We start from the raw sequence: 27,243 nt of genomic DNA, 5'->3' as shown, positions 1-27,243 counted from the left end.
AAACTTCATCGGTATAGCTGAAGTACCTGAAGAGATCCTAGTCTAAAACCCACTAATATTAGTTGCAATTTTTATGTTAGTTTCAATAAAATTTGTATTGAGTTATCACACCGAAAAAAATTCAAAAAATAAAGAAACAAAGAAACAAAACATATAGCTTTAGATAAATTACACAAACTGCTAGCATGATTTCTCATTTCTTCTTACAAGTTTAGTAATATCCTTTGCAGAAATACACTGAAGAGATATCTGCCAAAACAGAATTGCCTATTTTGTGTACGTGCACACACTATAAAAATTTAACACATGTATGACCTAAACTAATGCCAGATATCATAGAAAGTGAACAGCACACATGTATCTATTCCCAGTAGTTCTAATAATTGGGAGCCAAATATGGTACTCCTCTTGCTCTTACCTAATTGTGTTAAAGAGCAGTGTTACTAGGAGAAAAGCAGTGAATACTGAGTAGAGCACAATAGAAGGAGATAGAAAATAGATACAAGAAGCCCCCTGTCTCCAGGGGCAGTATTTTCTATTTGCTGGGCTACAGACTCACAGCTGATAATGCAAGTTGTAATTAATATAAAAGCAGGAGACAATATGGGGAAAGCTTGTACTAGCAGGGCCACAGGAGATCACTCCACTGCTATCCACTGTTTCTCATTTACACACACGGCCTTCCCTAGAAAACACAATTTTACCAGTGTTTTTTCCCTTGAAAGTAAAAAAAAAAAAAAAAAAAAAAAATTGATTTAGCACTGCCATTGAATTTTGCTAAATCTAGAAAAGAGCAACAGAAAGGACAAAAGGCATACAAAGCCAATCTGACACATTTCTCTTTTGTTGATGCTGAAAATCTGCTGGAAACCATAAGAGTTTTTAACTACTACAGGATTTCTTGAACAGAGATGTTGTAACAGAGAAATTTGATAAGATAAGCCTCTGACAAATTGCAATTCTTACTTTGTATGTCCAAAATATCTGCTGGGCAAAGTCTGGCTAGCTTTTTGTGAGTGTATGTAGTCCTGCTAGGGTTGATTCTGATCTCATACAGTTTTTTATGGTGATATTAAAGACTCAATTAACCATAAGGAATCTGCTTCTTATTTATAACTGGGAAGTAAAATCAATCAGGCCAGCTGATATCCATGTGAGTGAGCTAAGCAGGATTTGACTCACATTTTTAACTGAAGTTTCAAGTTTACAACTCTGACAGGATCAGGCCCCAACATAATTTTATCAGATGAAATTGAAAAAATCATTAATCTTAAAAGAACAAACAAAACGCAACTTGTTTTTATAAAAGAAATTACAATGGCTATAAAGCTTATTGTTTCTAAACATGGTTGGACTCAAAGGTCTGGTAAATAAATTTTGCCAGTTTTTCAGGGTCTTTTTTTCCAGCTATACAGTTTCAGCTATTTTTCAGTTTTACAAAACTGAACTGAACTAAGTGATACCGACGGCATCATCCCCCCCAAACACAATCCAAATCCTGCTCACCTTACAAGTAACACACGTAACACTTGTGGGAATGGCTGACATGACTGATACCCCAAAGATCTGTATTGAGGTACAGCCAAATATGAAAATGTTACAGACCATGCAGGACACAGGAACCATCACACGCGTGCACATGGGTTCCTGTGTATAGTGCATCTGTGTCTGTGTGTGGTGCGTGTAAAGCCCAGGGTGGTATCAGAGACCACACCGAGTGCATTTAATAATAAACTCACTATTTAAAGGAACTTTCAATAAGACAAAAAGACATGAAAAACTTTAATTTGACATAATACGTATGTCTTCTAAAAAAGACTACTTCTGGTATCACTCAGGTTTATTTTCCAAAAGATGCATACTTAAGAGGATTACTTCTTTTTGTAGTAGAGTTACACAATTGAAACAAAAAATAATGCCCAGCAATCTATCAGATATTTTGTATATATGTAAAAGTTTTAATTCCTGTCCCTTGATTTTGCATTTGGAGAAAGCATCAGGAGCAATTTTTGAGTCTCCTAGAACACGGCAGCTTTCTGAAAAGCTGCATGTTTTGTATTTTCTAATTAAGATTGAAATCAGACATGTATTCCACCTGTCACCAAGGAACTGAGACTTGAAAAATCAGAGGGGTGTTGGGTTTTTTAATTGTCCTTCTATGTCATTCTGTGTGGCTACACTTCTGATAGACAACTCAAACCAAAAGGGATCACAGTTATCAAATAGATACCGAAAAACATTATTGGTTCAGTTTGAGAGAACAGAGTTTAAAGTTAAAACACTCAAATTTGAGACTTCAGCTGTTGACAGAAGTGCACCTTGGCCCATCAAAAAGCAGGAATGCACAACACTAACTACAGTCTTGGAAAGTTCCTGATGCTCTTTGCCCCTTCAGAAGGCACTACAAAAAAAAAGAAAGAAAGGGCCTACAGCAGTGTCCTACGTCTTGAGGAAGATTGTAAGTTTGCCTTATTATTGTTGCAGTTATCTACTTACTTTTCCTTCTGACACTACAGACAGACAGAAAGGGCACCTTTGGGGTCTAATCTGGTGTTTCTCAAAACTCCCACTGAAGTCCACAAAAGTGTGGCACACCTGCAGACTTAGCATCAGGCCCCCAATTGCTTCTTCATTACTCAGTGAAATCTTACCTGAGGATTTAATTATATTACTGGAACAGGTATGTACTACACTATTTTAATTTTTTCTAATCTGCAAAATGTCAGGAATTTGCACAGACCATTCTTTGAGGAGAAATATTAAAGAAATGTTAAATTGTCTGGATATCCAAAAGTAGAAAATAAAGTATCTCCTCATGTGAGAGCTGAAAGTTTTAATATTCAGACTAATCTTTCTCTTCTACGGCTAAGATGCTGGATTTCTAATCTGACAAGAGTCTTTTTTTATAAAAGACATGTATGTATATTTCTGTCTGTTTTAATGATATTTTAGGAATTATGATCTGTATATTATTACCTCTGAGCTACAAAAACATATGAACAAATATTGAAAAGACTGTTCCCACAAAAGCCAGTGAATTTCTGTGGGAGAATTACTGGGCTTCAAAACAGGTTTGGACTAAAGGAAGAATTGTATCACACCAGGTGAGACCAGCTACAAAAGAAGTGTAATTAAAGTAAAAAATGTTATAATATGTTCAAAAAAAGTTTAAAATCTCCAAATTTTATGAGCATCATGTTTTTCAAATTTGAATAGCTTGAAATATGAAAAAAAAAAAAGATCTGCAAACAATCTCATCAGACATGTTAGGCTGAATACAGAATTCAGGATAGTGCCTGGGATGTTTAGTTGAACAATAATAAATTGTCTGCGCTGGGAAACCGAACTTGAACTGCAGCTGCAAAGGCTTTTTTTCCCTCTTTTCTTATCTTTTTTCCCCCCTAACTAATCTGGTTCAGCCAGGGCATAGCTGTAATTACCTTCTTCCCATCTACAGCTAATACCTCAGAGCAATAAAAAAAAACGAGGGTGTTAAAAATTCAAACACTAATTATGGGCTGTTATATTTACTAAACACAGCAGAGTAATAACAAAAGTTTCAGCTTCTTGTGGCCAGCACTATTCTGTTTGATCTACCAAGTCCCTGGACCTTTACACTAACAATATTACATAACAGTTAATAGCGCACTAAAATAAAATTCAATAAACACATTTATTACCAAACATGTACAGCATAACAACTTTCAGCTGTCTCCTTTTTTTCAGCACAGGTGTATCTCTGAAGAGTTCATTCCTTTGTTGTTTTTGGGTTTGGTTTCCAATAAAGTTATATAAGTAGCAGTGCAGTAGATTTTGAAAGGGGAAGCATGCAATATTTGAGTACCCCACTTAAAGTGTTATGGTAAATATTGGCTAATCCTACAATTCTTTTGGTTACTTTCCTTCATGCCATTTTTAAGGTCTAGAAAAACAATAAAGCTGAGAGCTGCCTTAGTTCCTAATTCAGCTCTGCCACTACTATCAACCCCTCACATTCACACTAAACACACACAGGGTAGCTTTACACCACTTAATAACAATAGAGGGGTATGGATTTTTGGGGTGTCAAACAGCTGTCACAAACTGTCACCTCCACAAGAGAAACCTTGGCACACAACAAATTAACCTACACTTCTTTTGGGCTATCATTATTCATAGCCAATCAGTTGAAATGCTCCTAGTATTTCATGTGCAAATAAAACCATGAGGGGAAGACCCGCAGATCAGAATAGTGGGCCAATACATAAAACAGAGGGAACAACATGCTGTCTCTGTCCTTCTGAAGTGGCTCATCATCACCCCTACACCAACTTTCACCAAATGAGATCTAGCCTAAGGCTATATATTAAATATGCATATCAAGGCAAATGAAAAAAAAATAAACCTGGAGAGCCAAATTGGACAAATTTGCATGCTTGAACTGCTACATTTTCAGGTAGATGCTCAGAAATGATAGCTCATTTTTTAATAGACTTACATGTTTATATTAGCCATTTTTTTAAAGCTTTTCCTTTTCTGTGAATAAAGATGCATTTCTTTCTGCTGGAACATTGTACAGTGCAAATATAAAACATGGTAGTTTGACTAAGCTATAAAAAGGTGTTAAAGTTTTGTAAGGAAAACAAGCTAATATACAAAAAAAAAAAAAAATCCAATAAGGAGACACATTTCCCAAAACGCATGAATAAAATGTAACTATGTGATACAACTCTTCATTTCCCAGTTGGTGTTCTGGTTGCACAAATTATTGCTTCCTTTCAAAACAAATAGCAGGGGGCTAAAGTAAAAATGTTATAGCTCAAATCTCCAGGAAGTAAAAGGCTTTAAATTATAATACCCAATGAAGTGGTAAACCCTAACGGGTGCAAGACAAATGGGTTGTCATATTTATTTGAGTTTGTTTTTGGGGCCACAAAAGCAAGAGGAGATTCTTCTTGGGGAAGATAATAGTTACCAAATTATCAAAATGCTAACCCCCTCCACTCCTGTCCTATCATTGTGTGTGAATTTAAATATTATAATGGAGCACTGCAAATTGGCTTGAGCATTTGCCATCTGCCAGAAACCCTAAACAGGCTAGTTTATCTAATCTCTTCAATATAAACATAAGCATGCTCCATTTCTACACTTCCACTTGAAACACACTCTTGTAAAGAAACTGTACTGGAGAAACATGTATTTTTTTTTTTCTGTTTCTCTGAATTTTACACAGTGACTCACTATCTTTCAGGTTGCCACTCATTTCAATTTCTTTTCTAGTACTCTCCCAGAATACTTATGCCCACGAATTTAAGGTTGTAAAATGCCATGAAACAAATATTTTTGAAATTGTGTCATGCCTCATGGAGTTTATTACCTACGTCTGAGTTAGCTGAAGCAGATAAACTTTAAGGAAGACCTGCATACTTTTTTTTCTCTCAAAATAATAGATTTAAAATGTAAACCAGCACAAACCCTGTCATGCAATGTTTACTGAATACAAATGAGAAAATGAAAGCTAAGGCTTGGGTCCAAAAATATTTCCCATAACTAAGCCACGCCAGAAGGGGGACATTCAGAAGAATTTATTATTATTTTATTTCTCAATTCAGCTTCAGTCCAGGTCTAATGTAATTACCAAATACACACAAAACCAACATGTTTTCAAAGGAAACAAAAGCTCCTAGAAAGCTCATTCTCCCTGGGCTTCCAGCTACTCTTAACACACTGGGAAATAAAGGCAGGCGCCTGTGCAGAAAGCATGGTTAACTTCACACTGGGTGTTAAATTAATATTTCAACCACTAAAATATTAGACTCTATCATTTAGATTATTAGTTCAATTGAATCTAAAACTGTATAAACCCCTTTGCCCCCCAGGGATGCGTTCCTATAAATAAAGTGGAATTCACACCCACCCTTTTCAACCAGAGCTATTCCTTTCCTTTTCTGCTGTACCAGCTGCAATCTTTCCCTCCACATCCCCAAGTCTCTCTGCATCTACGTCTTTTGAAGGATCAGAGGAGCCATTCCAAAACTCAGAAAAAACAAAGGCACTCTCCTTTCATGCACACCAATGTTCAGTACTACACACATTACACTAATTCACCAACTCCAAAAGTGTTAAAATCAACCGCTAACCTACGGTTACTCAATCATCATTCTCTCCAACTTTCTGTAATACATTGTTAATAATTGCTTCATCAAGGTTACTGTCTTTTATTATGAAGATGCTTCAGGCGTTTGGCAATAAGTCCATATTCTGACAATAAGTTGCTATAAAGCAAAAGCATTGGAAACTCTAATGTGCTAACCCCTTTTTTTAATGTAGTGTAGTATTGCCAATTATTCTCATCACTTGTCATCCCCACGAGAGGGGAGGGGGGAGCATATCAGCAAACTTTCTTCCTAACTTTCTTGTCTGTGTTTCCTTACATTGATGCATTGATTACAAAGTTGGCAAAGAACAGGAGAAAGCACTGATCCCCACATCAAACCAACAGTTTGCTAGCTCTCCAGGCCGCCCAGACTAGGAAACTTTACAAACCATTGCAAACTCGATGCTTTACAGATGAAAACTGAAGGAGTCTTTTGCATTTCTACAACTTTGCAAAGCAAAAGGGAAGAAAGTTTGAAGATGGGATTCAAGCTTGCAGGAGGTTAAGGTAGTAACACTACTAACAGACAACAGCAGCAAAGCAAGGAAATCCAGAACAGGTCCTCTAAGCAGGTTAAAAACTTTAAAAAGTGTCATAAAGAAAACAGAAGGACTTACATGATCGGCTAAATTTGTGGAAGATCCTGAGAGTTCTTCATGGTCTGATTTGGAGCTGCCATCCCTTTCATCAATAACGAGGTCTATTGGCATTTTTCCTTTCAAACAACTAATGTACCGATGGCAGAAATTATCACACAATTCATGAACCTGAAAAGAATAACAAGAATAATAGAATCAATAATGGCTAAATATCGGTTTTCGGCACTTTTTTTTTCTTTTTTTTTTTTTTTTTTTGTAACAAGTTCAACCCTCTGATCTACTCCACAAGTAACTCTAAGTAACTCTAATTAAGGGGGACAATAGTTGAAGGCAAGGAAACAATAGAGAAATTGTTGCAGCACGTATTATTCTCTAGAGACTTGCTGCAGCAACAAGTTAGAGAGAGAGATAGTGGGCTCGGACTTGAGTGCTGAAGAAAATCGGATTTGGTGATAATATCGGAACACTGGGAGCTGGACCCAGGTGGTATCTCCGGAGCGTACACAACCCAGACAGGTACAACTAGTCACTCGGGACGGGATCAGTTTAAACCGGGGCTAAAAAAAGGTCTAAATGGCCGGGAGCAGTAAAATGAAGCTACTTGCTGAGGTTGTGGGAAGAGCCATTCTTGTCCCAGGGCACAGCCCCTGCCCACGCCTGCAGGGGCCCCTGCCTCTTCCAAACATTTAGTCCTTGCTTGGGGTTAATGTGCCTGCCAGAGCCGGAGAGGAGAACGAGTGGTTTCATTTCTTTTTGTTAAATATAATATTTCTGAGTGGGAAAAAGAGCTTCTACTGAGGAAAGGAGTAAGAAGGATGAAAGGGGTTTAATATTTAATATTAGTAAATATTGAAATTGCACACACACAAAAAGGGGAAAAAACGGTCTGGGCAAGTCTGTCGGGTGTCACATGCTCTGATGGCACAGGTTACGGTGTCACAATGCATTACCCCTATCTTCTCTGGCCGTGTTTACAAGTCAGCCCAAACAGTCGGGAAGAAGGGAGCTGGGGGGGCAGAGGGCGAGGGGAGAGGGGGCAGGGAATGGCGTGCCCCCCGCCCACCTCCGTGGCTCTTACCTTTTCTAATTCCAGAAGATGAAACCTTAGTACTTGTATTGCTTGGATCATCTGCAAGAAAGTTTTGAGCAAGGGGTTACGTGGGAGACAGGAGCACGGGGGCTGGGCAGAGCGGCGAGCCCGAGTGGGAAAGGGGGAGAAGGGGATTGTCAGGGCGCGCGGTCATTATACAGGATTTTAGCTCATTGGTCACGCTTTAACAATTTTGATCAACTTTAACCTAAACACTTGATTTTTATCATATTTATTCCAGGAGCGGTGATTAGCGCTTTATTACCGCGATCTTGGAGAAAACATCTTCCTCTCCTCGTTCCCCTCAGCACCCCGGCCCTCATCCCTGAGGGTTCGCAGAGAAGTCAAACACACGCTCCCACCCCCACCCCCGCCCGCAGGAGAAAGGGGGGTGAATGCGTGTTTGAATAGTTTGGCATCTTCTTTACAAGCGGATTTAGGCACTTTGAATATTGAAATCGTTCACATTAGCAAAAGAATTACATTAGAAATCTCCAGCTCTCTCTTCTTAAGCAGTTACTTCCTTCACTTTTAGCTTCCCGTGGCTTTCAAACTCAGCTTTGCAATGCATTGGGGCTTGAGACTTTGCTCTGACTGGCTTTAAGAATAAAGCTCTTTGAAGCCCCTTGACGGCAGCTTGCCGACCGGCGGGCGCCCCGCTCCCACGCCGGCGCACCCGGTGCCCGGCCCGGCCGCCGCTGCCCGGCCGCGCCGCTCGGCCCGCTCCGGGGCGGAGGGGTCGGCAAGGGCGACAGGGAGCGCGGTGGAAGAGGGAGCAGGCCTTACCAAATTGTCCAACTCTGGATTTGAAGAAAAAAGTGGCTTTTCGGCGCGGACCTGCAATAAGGAGGAAAAGCGGCGTGAACTACAGCTGCTGTCTTTACTCCCGTAACCGGATCGCCCGAAAGGGGAAAATGCCTTTGACAGAACCGGCCGCTACCAAAATCCGGCCGAGCGCTCCGGGTCACCGAGCTGCGGAGAGAAGCCCGCTCCGCTCCTGCAGGTCCGGCACTGAGCCGGCCGCCGGTCCCACGGGAGCCTTCTCCTGAGGGTCCCCTGCCTGCTTCCCCTCCAGAACTCGGCCGCAGCCACCTTTCCCTGTGGCCAGCGCAGGAGGGCAAGGCCCGGCAGTGCCAGCCCGGCGGCGTGGAGGGGCTGCCGGCAGGGGGGAGCTCGGGGCCGGCCGGGCCAGCAGGGCGCACCCCGCCCGCCGAGAGGGGCGCGGGGAAAGGGGGGCTGCCCCTCTGCCAGCGCGGCCGTGCGGGGCCGGGCGCGGAGGGGGCGGCGGGAGCGCCGTGAGGGCCGGGGGCGGGGGAGAGGTGCCCGACCTGTTTAGCGAAGACGGCGATGTCCTCGTTGAAGGAGTCGGAGGAGCAGACGTCCCCGCCGGCCACGCCGGGCTCCCGGGGCGTGCAGGTCGCCAGCTCGCACTTCTCAAAGACCAGAGCTAAGAGGGGGAACAACGGGTGCCTACCGGGCGGTGGCACACAAAGAGAGGGGAGGGGGTGGGGGAGAGGGGGAAAGAAGAGCTGTAATCAACAAGTATTTTTTTTCTTTAATGCACGGACATACAGGCACGGACACACGGACACAGCCACACTGTGCAGTCTCGCACTAATGCTCCGGGCAGAGCACTGAAGAACCAGACTTTGAAATAAAAATACTGGTTTTGGTGGTGAGCTGGCTGTTGTTGTTTTGTTTGTTTGGGGTTTTGTTTTTTGTTTTTTGTTTTTTTTTTTTTTTTTTTTTTTAATTTTATAATTGCAATGCCCGAGCCACATTCCCCGTGCAGTCCTCACCGACGAGGACAAAAGTGACCTCTCTAAACGCACAAGGCTCAGCAGCAGCTCAACTGAGAATGTTACACTTTTGCCACAGCTTAAAATACCGCAAAACCTGGAAGATCCCATCCCTACCCTCCAGCTATGACCTAAAACGAGAGTACAGCTAGGCAAACTGCAAACTACTTAATACGTAATTTTATTTTTCAAGGGGCCTGCTAACAAAAATGTGGTGAAGTTTCCTGGCTTAGGAAGCACACCCAAGTAAAATACCATCTGTCCAGATAAGTGAGCTGGGGAGGGGGTGGAGGAAGGGAGCACTTCGCGAAATATTTTCCCATAGTTGGTGTAGTCAGAAAAAAAAAATTATCTGCGTGCTAAGTAGTAAGCATGCATTTGTTTCTTTTCTCCTTTAGTGTATGATCAAGGCCCCACACTCTGTCATAGATGTTACTAGCTCTCCTTTTAGGATCAGTTAGTATTTTTTCCAAAAAGCACTGAAGGGAATCGGTGTCATTCCCTCCAAGCAAAGCCCTGGTGCAGGCTTGAGAAACCCTTGGGTATGGGTTTCTTTTTCCCCATGTTCTTTCTTTCTTAAATAGAAAATTCAGCTCATTGCCCCCAATGTATTTATGTCTTCTGTCACTGGGAAGAGCTGCTTGCAAGAAGTGAATCCCTTTTATTCTTACTACCTTCCGCGATGTGAATAGCTCTTTATTTACAAAGTTGGAAGAGTGGTATTATGGCACAGAGAACACCAGAACAACACTTCTCCAACTAAAATCCAGAGCAATACGAGTCTCTAACTCCTAAGTGGGGCCTTTCTAAGAAATTTAAAAAAAACCCATGCGTAAGAAAAGAACTCCCCAAAAAAACACAAAAGAGGAAAAAACCGAATAAATAAAAAAAGAAAAATGGAAGGACAAGGCAACACCACCTCTCTCCAACCCAGCCTCCGTCTGTTTTCCAGCACCCATTTCCCGCGGGTGCTGGCACCTCAGCCGAGTCAGGCTGGGATCGCCCTGGTCCCGAGATCGCGGGCCACGGCGGTGCCACCGCGCGGGTCTCCCTCCCGAGCGGGCTGCCGGGGGCTGCCCTGCCGCCGCCTTCCCTCCGGGCTCTCGGGGCTCCCCCCGCCCCACTCCGCTCCGGGCCCGGCTGGCCGCTGCCGCCGCGGCCCCGCGGGAGCTCCCGCTGCCCGCCCCACTCCCGCTCCCGCTGCCGCTGCCGCTGCCGCTCCGCTCCCGTTCCCGTTCCCGCTCCGCTCCTGCCCCGGCCGCTCCGCGGGCACCCGCGCTGCGGGGCCGGGCCCTGGCGCCGGGCGGCCCGGCGGCACCTACCCGTAGATCGCATCCTTGTCCCGTTTCAGGGCGTCGTTGACAGCGGAGCCCATGCTGGCCGGCATGACATTGGGGTGCGGGGCGTGGGCGCCGTAGTGCTGTCCGGCGTGGAGCGGCGGCCCATGGTTGAGGTGGTGCACCGGGGGGATCGGCCGGGGGGCGTGGGGGTCCCCGTACATGGACGCCGGCACCCCTACTCCGTCCATCCCGCCGTAGTGGGGCAGCTCATCGTACTGTCAAAAAGCGGGCCGGAAGAGAAGAAAGAAAAAGAAAGAGAAGAGAGGGGGGAATAAAAAAAACAAACAAACAACAACAACAAAAGTCAGAAGAGAGTAAAGCACCCGGACAGACACAAACAGAGCAAAACAAAACAAGAACAGCCACAACAGAGAGAGAGAAATGCTAAAAATGAAATCAATTGGGACCGGGAGCAGAGGCTGGAGGGGCTGAAGAAGGAGTGGGGGTGCGAGAAGAGGTAAAAGGGGAAAGTGTGTTTGCCTGTCTGAGTGTGTGGGGGAAGATGGTCCTCTTCAGCACAGGCAGGAGAAACCCTAACAAGGAAACAGGGATGAAAAGGAAGGAAACGAAGGAGAGAAACTAGAGTTACTCTGCATTAGAAAAGAAGAAAAAAAATAAACAAGCAGAATCAAAACCAACTAGATAAATAAATCAACACTAGAAAGGAGAGAGGAAAGGTAGGATGTGTGGGGAGGAGGGAGGTAGATAAAGAGGGTAATAATCTGAAAGTTACCAGAAACATTATTTAGTGGCAATTCCCCTTGTCCTTGTCACAGCCAGAGACAAAAAAAAAAAAAAAAAAAAAAAAAAAAAAAAAAAAAAAGAAGCAGCTATATGTGTATACATATATATACATTCGTATATACACAGACACACATATGTATTTCTTAGTCTTTGCTAGGCAGCAGCAGTAGCGGCGGCGGCAGCAGCAGCAGCAGCAGAGCAAGCTTTCCCCTGTGAAACCCGTGCTACTGAGCAGGCAGAGAGCAGGGAATTCGCGCTGCTGGGGAAAAAGCTAGAGAGGAAAAAAGCGTGGAACAATTGCAGAGAGACACACACACAGAGACACTCATGCACACACACAAAAAGCCAGAGAATAATTTTTGCTGCTATTTTTTAATAGTGGCCGCCATCATCATCAGCAACAGAGGAGAGCAAATCGGACAGGCCCCTCTTAAGAGAGGATTTATATATAGGTAAGTGTTGGAGATTTAAACCTACCCTTTGCGCCATCAGTCTGCGCTCCAATAAACTCCTGGATGTGTCGTATATTTAATATCCCAGTCCAGCAAAGAAAGTGATTTAGAGTGAAGAAGATTCCTTTTTTTTTTTTTTTTTTGCAACCCACTTATAGACTTCTCCTATCCTCCAATATGGGTAAATAATAGTAATAACAACAACAATAACAACAACAATATATAAAAAACAGTCAAGAACCACGATGAGTTTCTGTGTTTTCTTCTTTTTTTCTGTCTCTTTCTCTTTCCTTTTTCTGTCTCTCTTTTTCCTTTTTTCTTTCTCTACGCAAAAAAAAAAAAAAAAAAAAAAAAAAAAAAAAAATTGTCAAGCCCCCAAACTGAAGGTTACGATCGGCCCGTCAGCAACCCACATGTAACCAAACTGTCGTGTCTCATGGCTTTTTGCCACTCCAGCTGTCAATCAAAGCCAGGGAATGTCAAGGTAGTGAATGAATGATGGTTGATGATGATGAAGAAGAGAGGAGGAATCTTTTTAACCCCGGTTTCTTCTTCCAGTAACTCCGTGCTCGGGTTTTGCCTTTAGGATCGCTTATAGGGTTGTTGGTTTTGGTTTTGTTTTGTTTTTTTCAAAGTACTTGTGAAGGGGGGTGGGGAAAGATGCGAAGAAAAATTGAATAGTTTGCAAAGCCCGGACTTCCCCCTCTCTCCTTTTTTTTTTTTTTTTTTCCTCCCGGCAGGTATTTTGTCTCCCTCTCTCCCTCACTCCCTGGGATGAGTGAGTGTCAGTAAGTGTTGGCAGGTTGGCTGCCGGCTGCCTTATAGAAGAGGCTCAGTTTTGCGGCGCTGATCGGCGGGAGAATGAAGTGACGGAACCCGGAAGTAGTGGTGGCCATAGCCAGTCCTGCAGCGCGGCGGCGGCGGCGGCGGGGAGCGGCGGCGGGGAGCGGCGGCGGCGGGGAGCGGCGGGGCGCGGCGGCGGGCGCGGGCGCGGGGCGGCGGGGCGCCCCAGCCGGCGGAGCGCCGGGGATGCGCAGCGCGGCGGCGGGGCGGCCGCGGCGCCGCGCGGGGGGAGCCGCGCAGCAGCCCCTGCCCCGAGCGAAGCACGGCGTGTAGGAAGGAGCGAGCGAGCGTGCGAGCGAGAGGGAGGGAGGGAGGGAGCGAGGGAGGGAGGAGGGAGGGAGGGAGCGAGGGAGGGAGCGAGGGAGGGAGGCAGGGGAGGAAGGACAGGGAGAGTGCGTGTGTGCGAGAGGGGGGGAGAGGCAGGGGAAACTGCAGAGAGCGAGAAGAAAAGTGCGGTAGAAGCCCGGCCCCGGGTCGGTTTGCGCTAGATTATTTGAGCAACCAAATACCTTCCGATTACCCGCGGCGTGGGGCGTCTGGCGGCGCGCGCGGGGCCGCTGGCTCGGGTCGGCGGCTCCGGCCGCTGCCGCGCGCGGTGCGCGAGCCCCGGGCACCGGGAGCTACAGCGCGCGGGGGGGGCGCGCGGAGCCGGTGCGGCCCCGGGCGCGGGGAGGCTGCTCCGGGCCCGCGCGCCCGGCCCCGCCGGCGCGCCGCAACGCCGGCCGCGCCGCTGCCCCCGGAGCGCTCATTGTGCGCCGCCAACAACTAACGGACGTTCCGGGGCATGGGGAGAGCGCCTCGTGCAAACCGCGCCGGGCACCGCTCTTCATTAAGTGATCGCTGCTATCAAACACGCTCTGGATGTCTTGAAGGGGAGGGGGGGGCGGGGAGAGGCGGAGGGAAGAGGGGGAAATCCCTTTTAGTTTTGCGATTAGGCTGCCAGGCTTTGTAAAGGGCTTAAAAACAAAGTCTTGCTCAGTCTTTTGTAGGAGAGATCCAGATGTTATGTAGATTTCTGTTTGCGTGTTCGTTTTGAGCGGATCCGGCGGTGAGCGCAGTATTTACGTGTGTGTGTTGCTGGACTTTACCGTTTATCGACGTTGCGCTTGTGGAATGTATGCTGGAGTATTAGCTCGGTAATGCCTTCTAATGGTAGTGCTAATTACAGTGGGGTTATTTAGCAAATTAAGTGAGATGATGCATCCCCCCCCCCCCACCCTTGAGTACCGAATGAACTTTTCCGAACGCACAGGCACACACACACACACACACACGCGCGTTAATTTTGGTGCGTTTCTCTCGCCCAATCACTTCGCTGAAGCTACACCATGCCTTACCTCAGAGCAGTCAATTACCAAAGCTACCCGGGATCATCAATCATGGGGGATGCTTGAAGTTTAGGGGAGGAGCGATGGTCAAACTATCGATTGCTGCAGTTTTGTCCTCCCCAACCCCCCACCCTCGTTCACGGTCCCCTGCACATAAAATCTAAAACAGACTATCCCGTTAATAGTGGAATTTATCAATGATTATGTACCCGTTTGTGAATGTGGCCTCATACATAGATGGCTTTTGAAAATACACGGCAGAAAATATATTATTCCGTTAGATTTTGGTTTGCTTTGCTTTTCGTGGTGATGACGATGCTTTTCAGAGGTTTTTTTTTTTAACTTTAAGAAAATGACTCAAGGGGTAGTTATAGATATTTGGCCTGATTTTAATAGGCGAAGGGAATGAGCTTCAGAGGTCAATAAACCCCTCCAAAATGATGAATGATTGAGTACCTGTGATGATGATAGTGATTACCGGAGCAATTAAACAGTTTGATTAAATGAGCCATCATAACAATGATGTCTGCGGGAAATCAGCCCTCACGTATAAAGAAAGATAGTGTGGAGAGCTGACAAACGCCAGTGGGCATTCCTGCATGTTCCGCTAGCGCCGAGCCCTGCAGAGCAGGGCTGTATTTACAAATATGAGGGGAATACGGAGAAAAGTCCCTCTCCTACTTAGAGCCAGAGTTGCACCCTGCTTAAAACCCGCCAGAAGCCGGAGAGCAGACACGGGGTTTTCTTTTTCCTAGAGGATCTCCTCCAAGATTAAAGCTAGTCCTAAGAGCAACCGAATTGCTGTGACTGACTTTCACGGGACTGTAAAGAGAGGTGAGTAGAAGAGCCCTTAGTATGTAGATCTCTTTCAAGCAGTGGTTAAGTCAATTCATTTCGCAGGGAAAAAGCCAGTCTTCTTGTGCAGTATTTTATACTCTGTCGTATAAATCGGTAACGTAATTCAAGATATTCATGGTAATGAATGCTTGGCTAATCCTTTGGGTGCGCGGAGACCTACAGAGCAGTAGGTTATGCAAATCCTTTCCTACTTTTACAGCTGTAGTTTTCTAGCAGATTTTTTTTTTTTAAGAGATCTAGTCATCTCATCGGTGAATGTTATTTGGGGTTTTTTTCCCCTTCTTTCTTCCCCCTCCCTTCCCCCCTCTCCCCCCCCCCCCCGCCCCGTGCCCCAAAGATGCCAGATTTCTCAACTTGCATGGAATCATTTGCTTGTGATGCAGCCAGCTTAGAAGACGTGGTTCAAATATTTGTAGCTTCCAAGCTTGTTTTTTAACCGTGGCAGTGCAAACCCAGAGCCTTGTCTCTTGAGATACACAAATGTGCCTCTTTTGAAATAGTTTCAGTATCACCAAAGAAGAGGTCTTTCCTTATAAACTGTCTGTGCAAAAGTAATCTGGCTACATTTAAGGCTCCATCATTTTTTTAGACCTCAGGCTGTAAGAGAAGTTCATCAATTTCCTTCTCAAAAAAAGTTAGATTGCTTGGCTCCCATAGAAGAAATTATTTTATTGCTTAGTATATAATTTTATGCCACTTTTTTTTTTTTTTTTGCTAATTCTATTTTACGCAGAAGTCTCTGTAGATCTCAGCCGCCCTGACTAAGAAATTCTGAGAAAACAGACTAAAAGCAAAGCTGAAAAAAAGCAGCCAAAGACTTGTGCAGTGTTCAGTGCTGCTCCTTTCAATTGTTTAATTTTTTTCCCCCTCCTAAACTAATTAACCCCCTGCGTTGTCTTGCCCTGCTGTGCATGTTTGTAATCTGGGACAGGGACCAACTTTTAAAAATTATTTTAACTTGATAGAAAGTGAAATTTCATATAGTAAATGAAGATCTTTCATGTTCCTCCTGTGTCTTTTTTTTTTTTTTTTTTTCACGTGAAAAGAGTTGAAGCCTTTTTCCTCATCACTATCCCAGTAGATTAAAGCACACAGAGAAGGTGGTTTATAAAGCGCTACAGTTTAGCCATTAAAAAGGGATCTCAATTTAGCGCCCTTAAGTGAATGTACTCATGTATTAACAAAGATGCTGTTGGGAACTCGGAGGAAAATGAGATACGTGCGTGCAGAGGGTGAGGGCTTTCACATACTTAGGTGATTTTTTTATTTACCTCCCCCGACTAGTGACGTTTCTTTTTTTAAAAAAAAAAAGTAATTCGGGAAAATTAAAATGGCTAATTTCCATTTCTCCTGCATCACTTTCAGAGCGAGGGCTGTTTTCAGGAAAAGTGTAGGATAGATACGAGTCGGGGTGGTGCCTGGGTTTTTCCTTTTTTTTTTTTTTTTTTTTTTTTTTTTTTTTTTTTTTTTTTTTTTTTGATAGATCGGCTCAAAAGTCCAAAGAGAAATGAGGTGTCCGGTATGGAAGTGCATCTCAGTCAACCGCCAGCTCCTTTTGCCGAGGCTGGAAATGGTTTTAACAGGCGGTAAAATTTCATCTTGTGGTGTCAAATTGGGGTCAGTTTGGGGTTAGCGCTCTCAGTGTCCGAGCAGGAGCTGTCCAGCTGTGTGGGGATTCATTAAGGGCAAAAGATCCGTTTCAAGAAAAACAATACAAAGACAATCAGAGGGCTAAAGATCCTCTTCAAATCGCATTTTACAAGTGCACCAGAACAAATATGGATGCTGAAACCTATTCCCTTCAAACTCCCAAATCGGCTTCTTAGCCCTCGGAGGGAGCGAGAGAGAAAATCCTCTAAAAGTTAAGAAGAGTCTGTTTTCAATCAGCCTTTCCGAAGTGTGGCATCTTAGTCCTTTGCTGGCTTTGAGACATGCCTCTCTTGCTTGCTCGTTACATCTCTCCCTCCCTCCTTCTCTCTCTCTCTTTTTCCACAGCCTTGCAAAAGCGGATGGCACAACAGGTAATATTTCAGATTTCAAGAATAAATCCCACCGGAGACCTTAAACCACTGTTTTGCACGCGCGTGTGCTCCTATCACAAGATTTAATGCAAATAGAAAATTTTTAGGGGGAAACAAGCCATGCTTGCACGAAATCCTATTGTACCCTGTAGGAAATTTTGAGCTCTCCTTGTAGGTGATCCTCCGGTCCGATGGGTAATTTAGGCTAGATTTACTTTCCGGTTCTTAGCACTTGTGGAAAGCACCTATTGCTAATCTGGTTTATTAAATTCGCACGGTTTAAATCCTCTTAACGTCCCTACATCTGTTAGGACAATTGACGCCTTGCTACAGGGACAAATAACTTGAACCTTAATCTTGTTTGTAACTTTATTCAATGTTTGTTTGTTTGTGTGCTGAGTTCAAGTATTTTGGAGGATGCCATTGTGTTCGGTAACACGTAGACTGCATTTGAAAGCAAAACTCCTCCTAGACGGGTCAAGGATATCATGGAACACAGCGAAAAATTTAGCATATTCGAACTGGCTTTTTATCTCGAACTATCATTCTAGGCAATGTGTCATAATAAATGAAGAAAGCAATCTGCCTGATAAAATATGCACGCGGGACACCACCGTGTCACCGTAGTGAAATTCACGTGAATTTTACTTTTTGTTTTGCTTGCAAGACGAAGTGTGGAGTTTAAATAGTACTTTTTTCTTTTTATAATCAGGATTGTGCCACAGTTAAATTCCTACCCCCAAACCCGCTCTTTACCACACTCTCCTTTGCCCTTACGGTTGTTTTTTACAACTTCAGTCACTTTTTATTCGTCTCAGCACTCTTTGATTCGCCTCCGACGTCCCGCAGCTGCAAGACTTCGAGGTCCCATCTCGGGTGCCCCTGTGAAATCATGCACGTTTTAGCTTCTGCAGATCACTGGGTTCATTTAGCTCCTCACCCTGATCCCCCCGGCTGCCAGCGGTGTACTTCGCTTTTCAGTAACTTGTTATTATTTGTCGAAAATCTTTCTAGTCCTGAAAGTCAATGGTAGCCCATCACGGTGAACTTTTCTTGACCTCGACTGCGGTACGACTGAGATCTTTGGGAGCTGGATTAGGAGGAGGTTCATTTACCTGTTACTTCGCTTTTTTACTCCTTATCCCACCCCTCCGCCTTTTTCTTTTTTTTTTTTTTTTTTTTTAGGGGGAAACCCCCGGCCCCGCAGGAGACAGGCCCGCCGCGGGTTGGGCCTGCGCTGCGGAGCGCGGTGTGCCCGCGGCCCGGGGCCGTGCGCGGCGCTGCCCCGGCGGGGCTGCCATCCACCCATCCATCCACCCATCCCTCCATCCATCAGCGGCCCTCTAGCGCTATCTGGCGGGGCTCCAGCCCAGCCCGAGCCGCCGGGGCCGGGCACGGGGCTCGCTCCCGCCGCGCAGCTCAGCGGCCCCCGCGGGACGTGGTGAGGCCCAGTGCCGGGTTCCATCCCTGAGGGGCCAAACCCGCCGCGGGAAGGGGCAGAGGGATGAACCCCTTCCCGTTTGTCCGGCTTATGTCAAACGGGTGGGTGCGAAGCGCTGAAGTCAGGGAAGAGATGGGATCTTTTTTTTTTTTTTAATTATGTTATTAAGGCTGGAATGTTTGTAGAAGTGGGGTGTTTGTAAAAGTGGAGACCGTAAACAGTCGACGTGTATTTCCATCACACACCAGAGAGGAAGAAAAAAAGAAATAAAAAAAGAAAACAACCACAAACCTGTCAGGGTTTCCCACTAGTACTGTTTGCACTGGGTAGTCAAAAATCTAGTTTGCAATTGTTCAAAGAATCCCGAAGTATGAAAAAAATTTAATCTTTCCAGTATAACATGGGAACCAAAAGGACAGTCAGGGCAAAGTAAATGGCTTTAGGGTGATATCAGAGAATCTGCAAAGGCTTCAAACTCTGCTCAGAGCTCTGCTCTAGCTCACTCAAAATATCCCCTTTTGTTCTCCAGCTGCCTGTAAAACTCCAGAAGAGGAGCGCTCTCATTTTTACACTGGAGTTCTCGGTCCGGAGAGAACAATATACTCCTAACTCTTTTGAAATGATCCGGAGACTCTTACAACACACAGGCAATCACTCGAAGCACGAATTTCCTTTTTTTTTTTTTTTTTTTTTTTTCCCAAGAACTGCTCGGCCCATTGTTTGAAGTGGGATTCTGTGCAGAGCCCAAAGAGAAAAGGAAAAAAAAAAAAAATCCTGAGAGCCCGGTTTGGTATTGCACAGAGAGAGAGCTGACAAAATATTATAGCGTGTTTCCTAGAAGTACATGGTGAGAGCCGGCGGTGTGTTCCCGAAAAGAGGTTGCTTTTTATTCCCACCACCACCCCCCTCAAGATTGTGATCGTCTTTGTATGTCTTTCTTTTGATCCCACAAAGAGAATGCAATACACATATATGTGTTTGCTCTCCATACAAGAAATGCCATACAATGGAATATGTGGCCGGTTAGTCCTCATAATGCTTAGTTTTGCTGTAATTAATTGAAAACAGTTATTAGGTCGTCATTGGCAATAGCGTAAATAATTGCAGCAGATTTTTACTTAAAATTGACCGGTCATAGAGTGATAGATCGATTCGAGGTATAAAAATGATGTATCAAAACATCAATGTCGATTATTTGAAATATTGTAGTCGAATCTTTTTATTGCTTCATCGGTTAAGTGTCTGAAAGTGCTGTGTTCCAACATATATTTATGTTGTCAATACTGTCAAAACTGTCAGTTTTATTACAGTGGATTTGTAATACATTTCGGATTTGCTCATTTACATAAAATGTCCACCTCAGATACCCCTCCTTTTCTCCATCTCTGGAAATCTGTGTCAGTTTAATGAAAGGATTCAAGACTCATACCTGAAGAGGGAAAAAAAAGAAAAAGGAAAGGAGAAAAAAAAAAAAAAAAAGGAGGTGTTGCTCCATTATGTCCAATTTTAACATCCATTTGGAAAGCTTGGGCTATTTCTGACTCGCCAAAAGAGGGAATTCCTCCCCCCTTCCCCCTCCCTCCCCCGGCCCCGCTTATTTCCCTAGTAGAATTTAAACACTTTCCTACTCTCACACCTAGATTAAACCCTCCAGGAGAATTGGGAAATTGTACAGGGTTACAGCGAGGAGCCGAAGCACACCTGTGAATGCCACAGCCTTCCCAAAGAGAGCAACAACCCCTCGAACCACGCACACCCGCACAGGGGTTTGAATCCTGCTAGAAAGAAGGAGACAAAAGGAGCAATAAATGCGTGTGTGATCCTTTCCTAATGGTTTGGAGCCCAAAGGAAAAAAGCAAACTGTAAGCAGTGTTGGACATTTGATGCCCCCCGCCCCTATTTTATCAGGGTCTGATCGATGTGATTATTCCCTTTAACTGCAAGCAGTTATTTTTTATTAGCATAATCTCAGGCAACTCTCTAATTTTCTCCAAGAGCCCAGCTGAGGGATAGAGAAACTCAGGAATAAATAAATAAGTCCGTTTGCACAATAAACTCTCTTCGATAGAACAGTGAAATTAGGCAAGTAACTTTATTTCCCACCCCTTTCCGAGGACAAGGGTGCTTAAAGGTGTTGGTGAGATGGACCTGAGGGCTATGTGGGTTGGTTTCTTTCCCCTTCCCCCTTCCTGCAAACCATCCCCCCCCTTCCCCCCGGGATATCTGTGTTTAAATAGATGCTGAAGAGATTTCTGAGTTCACGGGAAAGAAGGAAGGTTAGTTAAGGGAATGGCAGCGCGCCTGGCAGGTATTTTAATGACTGTCCCTTCCTTTGAACACTTTCAATATCTCTGCTTCTAGTACAGAATATGTTTCCCAAACCAAGTATGATTTCTGTTGTAACTCTCTTGTGTGATTGTGATCCCTTCTGAGGTAAATTGAGAAGTACGCTGCGCAAAAAGAGGAAATCGCCCCTGGGGTGCTTTGTTTACTTTGGTTTGTAAAATCCTGCTAGGAGATGGTTTCCTCAGTGTGTGGCAAGTGTTTCTTCAAGAAATTCATCAGCCCTTCTACAATTACTTCGAGCTCCGAGGGAAGAAAGCTGCCATCACTTTCTCACATCTCAAGGTGTTGCATGGGGGAGAGAAGAAAAGGCTGGAGCATTTAATTATAATGGGGAGGGGGGTGGGGAGAGCGGAGGCTGCAGAAAGCCGTCCCAAGCCTGTACCTGGAAAAGAAAAACCTGCAAGGGTGTACTTGGGAAGCGTGTGCCATTTAGACATGGGGAAAAGTACCCCGTCTTGTGCAGTAATTAGTCTGAACAATAAACATAATTGGAACAAAATCAGTTGGAAGTTTCTGCGTTTTTAATTACGTTTCATTTTGTGGTAAGCCGTAAAATTATGAATGCCTCTCAATTAAACACTATCCACTTGTAAAGCATTTAACAACAATTATTCCTTAATCAGTTGGAATGTTAGCCACAAATGATGCTGTTAAACATCAAAGGGACGCCTTAGACGTTACCTTTTAGTCATAAGTAAGAGGATTAATTTCTATAATTAGAGGGGATAAATATGTGCATAAATAAATCTAATTTTTTTACAAGTTCTCATCCTGTCTGGGAGAGGCGAGGATCTTTGACACTGCTCGCACTCCCAGCTTTCCCTGGTCGGAGGGGACCCGGGAGCAGCGAGGTGAGAAGAGCCCTGCGGGGAGCCCGACCCTGCGCGCCGCTCCTCGGGCGCGGCCCCGGCCCCGGCCCCCGCGGCCGCACCGGGGCTGGGGCTGGCCTGGGGTCCGCGCCCACCCGGACAAGGGGCTTCGGGGCAATTTACTTCCCTACTCGGCTTTTATTTACCTGGGTTTTTTTGGGATTTTTTTTACGACACCTGTGGTCTACCTGGCGGTTCATTTCCCTCGGCGACAATTTGCTGTCCCCAAACGAAGCTCTAGATTTGAGTCGAATACCGCAAATAAAATTAGCATGACCTTGATTACACCCCGTATGAATATCTCATTTACCTAATGACTTTATGTCACGTACGCAGAGGGTCAATTTCCTTTTAACCTTTCCCATTGCTGCAGTAAGCATTCTTTTATAATCAATGGCTGTTTGAATAATCAATTCGCATTTTATGATCCCTGACAAACTCAATATACATGTGCCTGTTTTCAGCAAAGCAGCCGGCCCCGCTCCGCGCCGCTTTCACGTCCGAAGAGTTCGCGGCGGGGTTTCCCGGCTCCCCGGGGAGCTGCGAGGGCTGCGCGGGGCTCCGCGGGCGCGGCGCTGCTCCGGGCCCGCTCCGCTCCGGGCCCGCTCCGCTCCGGGCCCTCTCCGCTCCGCGCCCGCTCCGCTCCGCGCCCGCTCCGCTCCGGGCCCTCTCCGCTCCGGGCCCGCTCCGCTCCGCGCCCGCTCCGCGCCCGCTCCGCTCCGGGCCCGCTCCGCTCCGGGCCCGCTCCGCTCCGCGCAGCCCCCGCCGCCGCCCCGCGCAGCCCCCGCCGCCGCCCCGGCACAAAGGCGGCGGCCAGCATCCCCCCGCACCGCCTTAGCGCTGGCAATTCCGCGCGTTTTCCCGCTAGCTCAACCCGAAATATGCGGCCTTCCCGCCTTCTGCCTCATTCTCCTTCTTAGGAATGTGCACGGCAAAGAGCCCGTCTCCCGGGACAGTTCCCCCTGTTTATGTCTTTGCCGGACCACCAGCCGCGGGGGGATGGTTGCCCCGCTCTGCAGCCAAGGGCAGGCGGCCGCCCTGCAGCCCGACCTCCTTGACCACTGCTGAGAGGAGCCAGGTGTCCTCGGCCACTTCGGCACCTGTGAAACCTCGAATGAGTCCTTGCCTCATTGTACTACTGACGCTCGGAAGCCTCACTCACTGCCACCAGCCCTCTTTTATCGCCTCTCAGTCACCCCCAAACCGTGGGTAGGGAAAGCTGTCCCAGAAGCCAACCTGCAAGTACAACTAAAGTGCAGAAGTGTATGCGGAGAGGAGGGGGGTTGGGGCAAACTGAACTTTGCAAATGTTTTTTCTATAAGTAGCTCACGTTTGCTGTGATCTATGGTGTGAGTTGGGAACTGAGACTTATTGCAAGCTCGTTCCCTCTATTGGATAATTAATGCTGATTCATAGCAGGTTCTACCTACGAATGTGTGTTTCGTTTTTCTCTGCAGGGTCCATGGTTCTTTGGTATGTTGTTATTCCCTGAAAGGTAATTGCACTTGATATTCTCTCGGGGAAGGCTCATTAGCCAAGGGCAGGGTGGCGTTGCCAATCTCAGTCTCTTTCAACAATTCAATGCAAACATTTGCCCCAGAGGTTCAGTACAACACTCCCAGCTCACAAAACAGTTCTTGGGTACAACATTTCTCTTAAAAAGCCTTAGGTATATATATATTTTCCACCCAAGCAGGAAGAACTTTAGTTTAGGGGGTTTTAGATTAACCCTTCGTTGTCAGTGGTCAAAGATACACAAGAAGATTAGACATGTTGCCTTGGATTGCAGGACTTTGCCCTTCCTTTTTTAAATAACCGGGACACAACCCTGGATGAAACAGTAGAAAAGGTACAACATCTCACACTCCTCTGTATTCAGTCCCTTGCGCTCTCTTAACATTTACAAAATGCATGTCGAAAACACTTTTCCACTGCCCACCATTACAGACCTATATTCGACTTCTTTCTCACCCATGTCTGCTGTCATCTCTAGCTCCTTTCATCTCTCCTGCTAAATTAATTACCTCACTAATGGAAGGCAATGAAACTCAGGTATAAGGTAAGTTAGGGAACATAGAGTCGCTAATACATACAATTTTATGAAGCTGAATCCTCCATGATTGTTCTAATTTTATTTTTTTCCCTCTGTTGCTCATAATTTTGAAAATCTTATTCTTCCATTTGAGTCTTGTCAGTCTGAGCAGGATGATTCACAGTAACACTGCAGAGAAGATCCCATTCTCACAGAAGAAAATGGTCCCCACAGGAGAACAAAGAGAAAACAGAGGGACAACATCTAGACTTAACAAGTTCTCAGACATCACTGTGTTTTCCATGTTAGAATAAAAGGATCTAGGAGTTTTTATTTATGGTGAATTAGATGGGATATTCTCCTTGGTAATGGTGTTAAAGGGCAGAGACTGCTCTGAATTCCAAATATTAGGCCCTGTGTCTAAAATGTACATCTAAATATCCTACTGTGTTTACATACTTCTACTCACCATGATTTTCCTATGACCACTAGGAAAAAAGCAAAACTCATCTATGCTGAATCTCCACTGACTTTAATGTTAGCACATTAGAAAGGAAATTGTCCTACACTGTGACTATACAGCAAATAGCTCTAAAAGACAAGACACGTGTCATCAGTTTTAATCCTCACTGACCAGAAGGGCTGCCAGTCATTCCATACACCTCACCTATTAAGGGGACCACAAGTTCACAGAAAAACGCCTCAGTGCTGAGAATCTCTGTCAATGTTTTCCATGCTGACAGTCTTCATATGAAGTCTAAACCTGTCCCAAAGTCCCACTGACTGAAGGAGAACAGGGATGGAGGATACAAGACAGGATTCTGCAAAGTAGTTCTGCAGGACGCCAAACCTGCACGTGTGAAGTACTCAATTTGCCAGGTCACAATGATAGTAAATGTGGACAGTCCAGTTCCACTCTTCCAGTAAACCCTCAGTACAAGAAAACATCAGTCCTCTAATTCATACTTTGGTGATTCACAGTCTGGGCTTCTGTTTGACACTTTAAGTATCTTTCATGTCATGGTGGCACATTCTGCTTTTTCAACAGCATTTTTCAAGATGAACTGGCTTTTCAGTGATGAAACATGATCAACTTAATGTACTAATAGATTTCATTTTTAAAGTACATGCTAAATTTAAAACTTGTCTCATGCATTTATAAACCATCACTAATAGTTCTATTGATCAATGATATAAATAGCTCTACCAGAAGCTTTTCTTTGATGTAGACAAACATAAACAGCATTGAAAAAATAGCACACAAGTGATTGTTCTGTATTCTTACCTTTAGGCTATATTATGATCACAATAAGACATATCTAGGCATGTGTCATACTGGATAATACTATTTCTTCAGTGTTTCAGGGCACACAGATACCTTGGACTTCACAACAGCTGAGACTTGTCATTTAAAAGCATGGTAGTGGTATTAGAAAAAAACCAAAACTCTACTGATATGTAATTATTAACCCATATGTTGAGTTTATTTAAGAATTTCTTCACATTAAATACTCAGATCCTTTTATTTCTATTATTCATGTGCCAAGCTAAAAATAAACATTTGAAATATTTTTCTCTTTTCTGGAAGAGATGATGAAACTATTCATTTGAAATGAACCCTTGGACGAATGCAGCTATACTTTCTGGGCTCAGATCTCTTTTTCCCAGTTGAGAACCTCATATCATATGAAGGAATTTTGCTTCATTTTACTTCAAAACATTGACCAAGTAAAGCTTAGGCAGTTTTCAGTCATTCACATTATGTTCATTTGGGCTTTTAATTTCATTACCCTTGATGTGTTACTGATCACCTATCACACTTGCTCTATTTCCAAAAGGTTGTTTGAAATTATTTAGGAGACTAATGAATAATAAAAGTGCCCAAGAAATAGTTCTGTCTATGTTTGCATACTTTAGTTTTGTGCAGGTATTAATTGACAGCCTGATCCTGCTTCCTTTCCACTAGAAGCAGGATTTGGTCCACAAAGGAAATGCATGAATCTAATATTTGTTCAGCGAAAAATCCTGCTTGCTTTAATGTTCACATGTATGGTCACAAACGTGATCAAAACAAGAGCCTCCGAACCCCCTACAGCTGCTTTGCACCTAGGGCTGCAGCATGAACCCAGGAACAACCAGGTTTGCCACTGTAGGTTAACTTCAGCTTTCAAACATTATGGAAAATCCATTGACTTTCTTCCCCCTGCTCCTGGTTAAACTTCATAACACTTTCCCTGGCAAATGTCTTTCGATAAGTAAGATCATATTTTTTGATTCATAAACAAATTTCTTTTTGTTGTTTTTTTCCAGACTCGATTCACTGAAGAAAATCTAGCAAGATTCTTAGAATTTGAGAGAGTCACTGCTCTCATGACACAATCCTCCACAAATGGGAAAAATCCCATACAATATCTTGGCCCAGCTTTCCTCAGGCACCTAACAGCTTAACAGACATTTTTTAGATAGACAAGCATGAAAAGAATGGGATTTTTTTACCCACTGTGCTGCAATCAGTATACTTGTTAGGTGGAGTTTTTCCTGGGAAGGAGTATATTATTGTACTGTATTCTTAAATTGGGGATTTATTCTACTGGATTTACCACTAAAAATAAATAAAATGAATTCTTTTTCTTCTGATAAAAAAGTGTTTTAAGTCAGCGGAACAACTTAATTTTCACTTGGATTTGGAGATACAAATTGTCCTAGAATTTGAAATACTAGGATGAGACAGTCAATCTTGGTATTTCTTTCTGAATAAAATACTAAATAATGCCACTGCAATTTCAATGAAACATGCTAAATTGTGTTGATGTGAACACACAGACAAAGAAAAAACAGTAAAAATAACTCACAGACCTATTTCTCTTCACTTTAGCTGGAGAAACTCTAGGGAAGTTAATAGAGTTGCAGTGATGTAAGACTGTAGTAAGGTGAGAATTACACAACTTGTGTTTAACTTGATGCTATTACTTTAAAAACAGAGTTTACTTCACTAAATAACCTGAAAATAAACACAAAACAAAGGGCAAATGAGACAAATTACAAGTAAGCATGCATGCAAAAAAGGTAAGTGCAAATTAGATTTGAATATTCATGAGTCACAAATCATTGACAGTTTGAAATAATGCAAAACAGCTTTATAAATGAGGTTAAGGAAACGGACATCAAAGAAAGGCATTGCTAAATCAATAGCAATTTGATTGTGCATATACTTGTAAATTGTGGTTACAGTTTTTGTGACATAGGAGAAAAATACTGCACATGTAGTGAGAAAGGGACACATAAATATTCTTTTTGAATGTGCTATTTTTTTGCAATTCAGCATTTACTTGGAGGCCTGGTGGG

The 27,243-nt window shown here is 44.3% G+C and overlaps 1 protein-coding gene and 1 long non-coding RNA gene across 7 annotated transcripts in view; one reads left to right on the top strand and one right to left on the bottom strand.

The window, feature by feature from the left end:
- Positions 1–13,096, bottom strand: part of MEIS2 (Meis homeobox 2) — a 172,683-nt gene extending 159,587 nt beyond the window's left edge. For 3 of the 5 annotated variants that reach the window (XM_058025496.1, XM_058025495.1, XM_058025492.1), the window contains exons 1-6: positions 12,186–13,095; positions 10,947–11,179; positions 9,154–9,295; positions 8,612–8,662; positions 7,814–7,864; positions 6,754–6,903 (exon numbers count right to left, since the gene is read on the bottom strand). In XM_058025496.1, coding sequence (XP_057881479.1) covers positions 6,754–6,903; positions 7,814–7,864; positions 8,612–8,662; positions 9,154–9,295; positions 10,947–11,179; positions 12,186–12,197 — 639 coding nt within the window. In that variant the 5' untranslated portion in view covers positions 12,198–13,095. Of the gene's footprint in view, positions 1–6,753; positions 6,904–7,813; positions 7,865–8,611; positions 8,663–9,153; positions 9,296–10,946; positions 11,180–11,697; positions 11,790–12,185 lie in introns of those variants that run through there. The other 2 variants (XM_058025497.1, XM_058025493.1) reach the window with 2 other exon arrangements.
- An 820-nt stretch (positions 13,097–13,916) lies between these two features.
- LOC131085161 (uncharacterized) lies at positions 13,917–21,478 on the top strand. 2 transcript variants are annotated; one of them, XR_009114612.1, is made up of 4 exons: positions 13,917–15,165; positions 16,673–16,775; positions 17,185–17,210; positions 19,181–21,478. It is a non-coding gene; the product is annotated as an uncharacterized LOC131085161 (long non-coding RNA). The 2 variants fall into 2 exon arrangements; XR_009114611.1 differs by having other exon boundaries at positions 16,673–17,210.
- Positions 21,479–27,243: the final 5,765 nt, after the last annotated feature.

Source organism: Melospiza georgiana, chromosome 6 (genome assembly GCF_028018845.1).
Source record: "Melospiza georgiana isolate bMelGeo1 chromosome 6, bMelGeo1.pri, whole genome shotgun sequence".
Lineage (NCBI taxonomy): Eukaryota > Metazoa > Chordata > Aves > Passeriformes > Passerellidae > Melospiza > Melospiza georgiana.
This window is presented reverse-complemented; position numbering and strand designations above follow the sequence as displayed.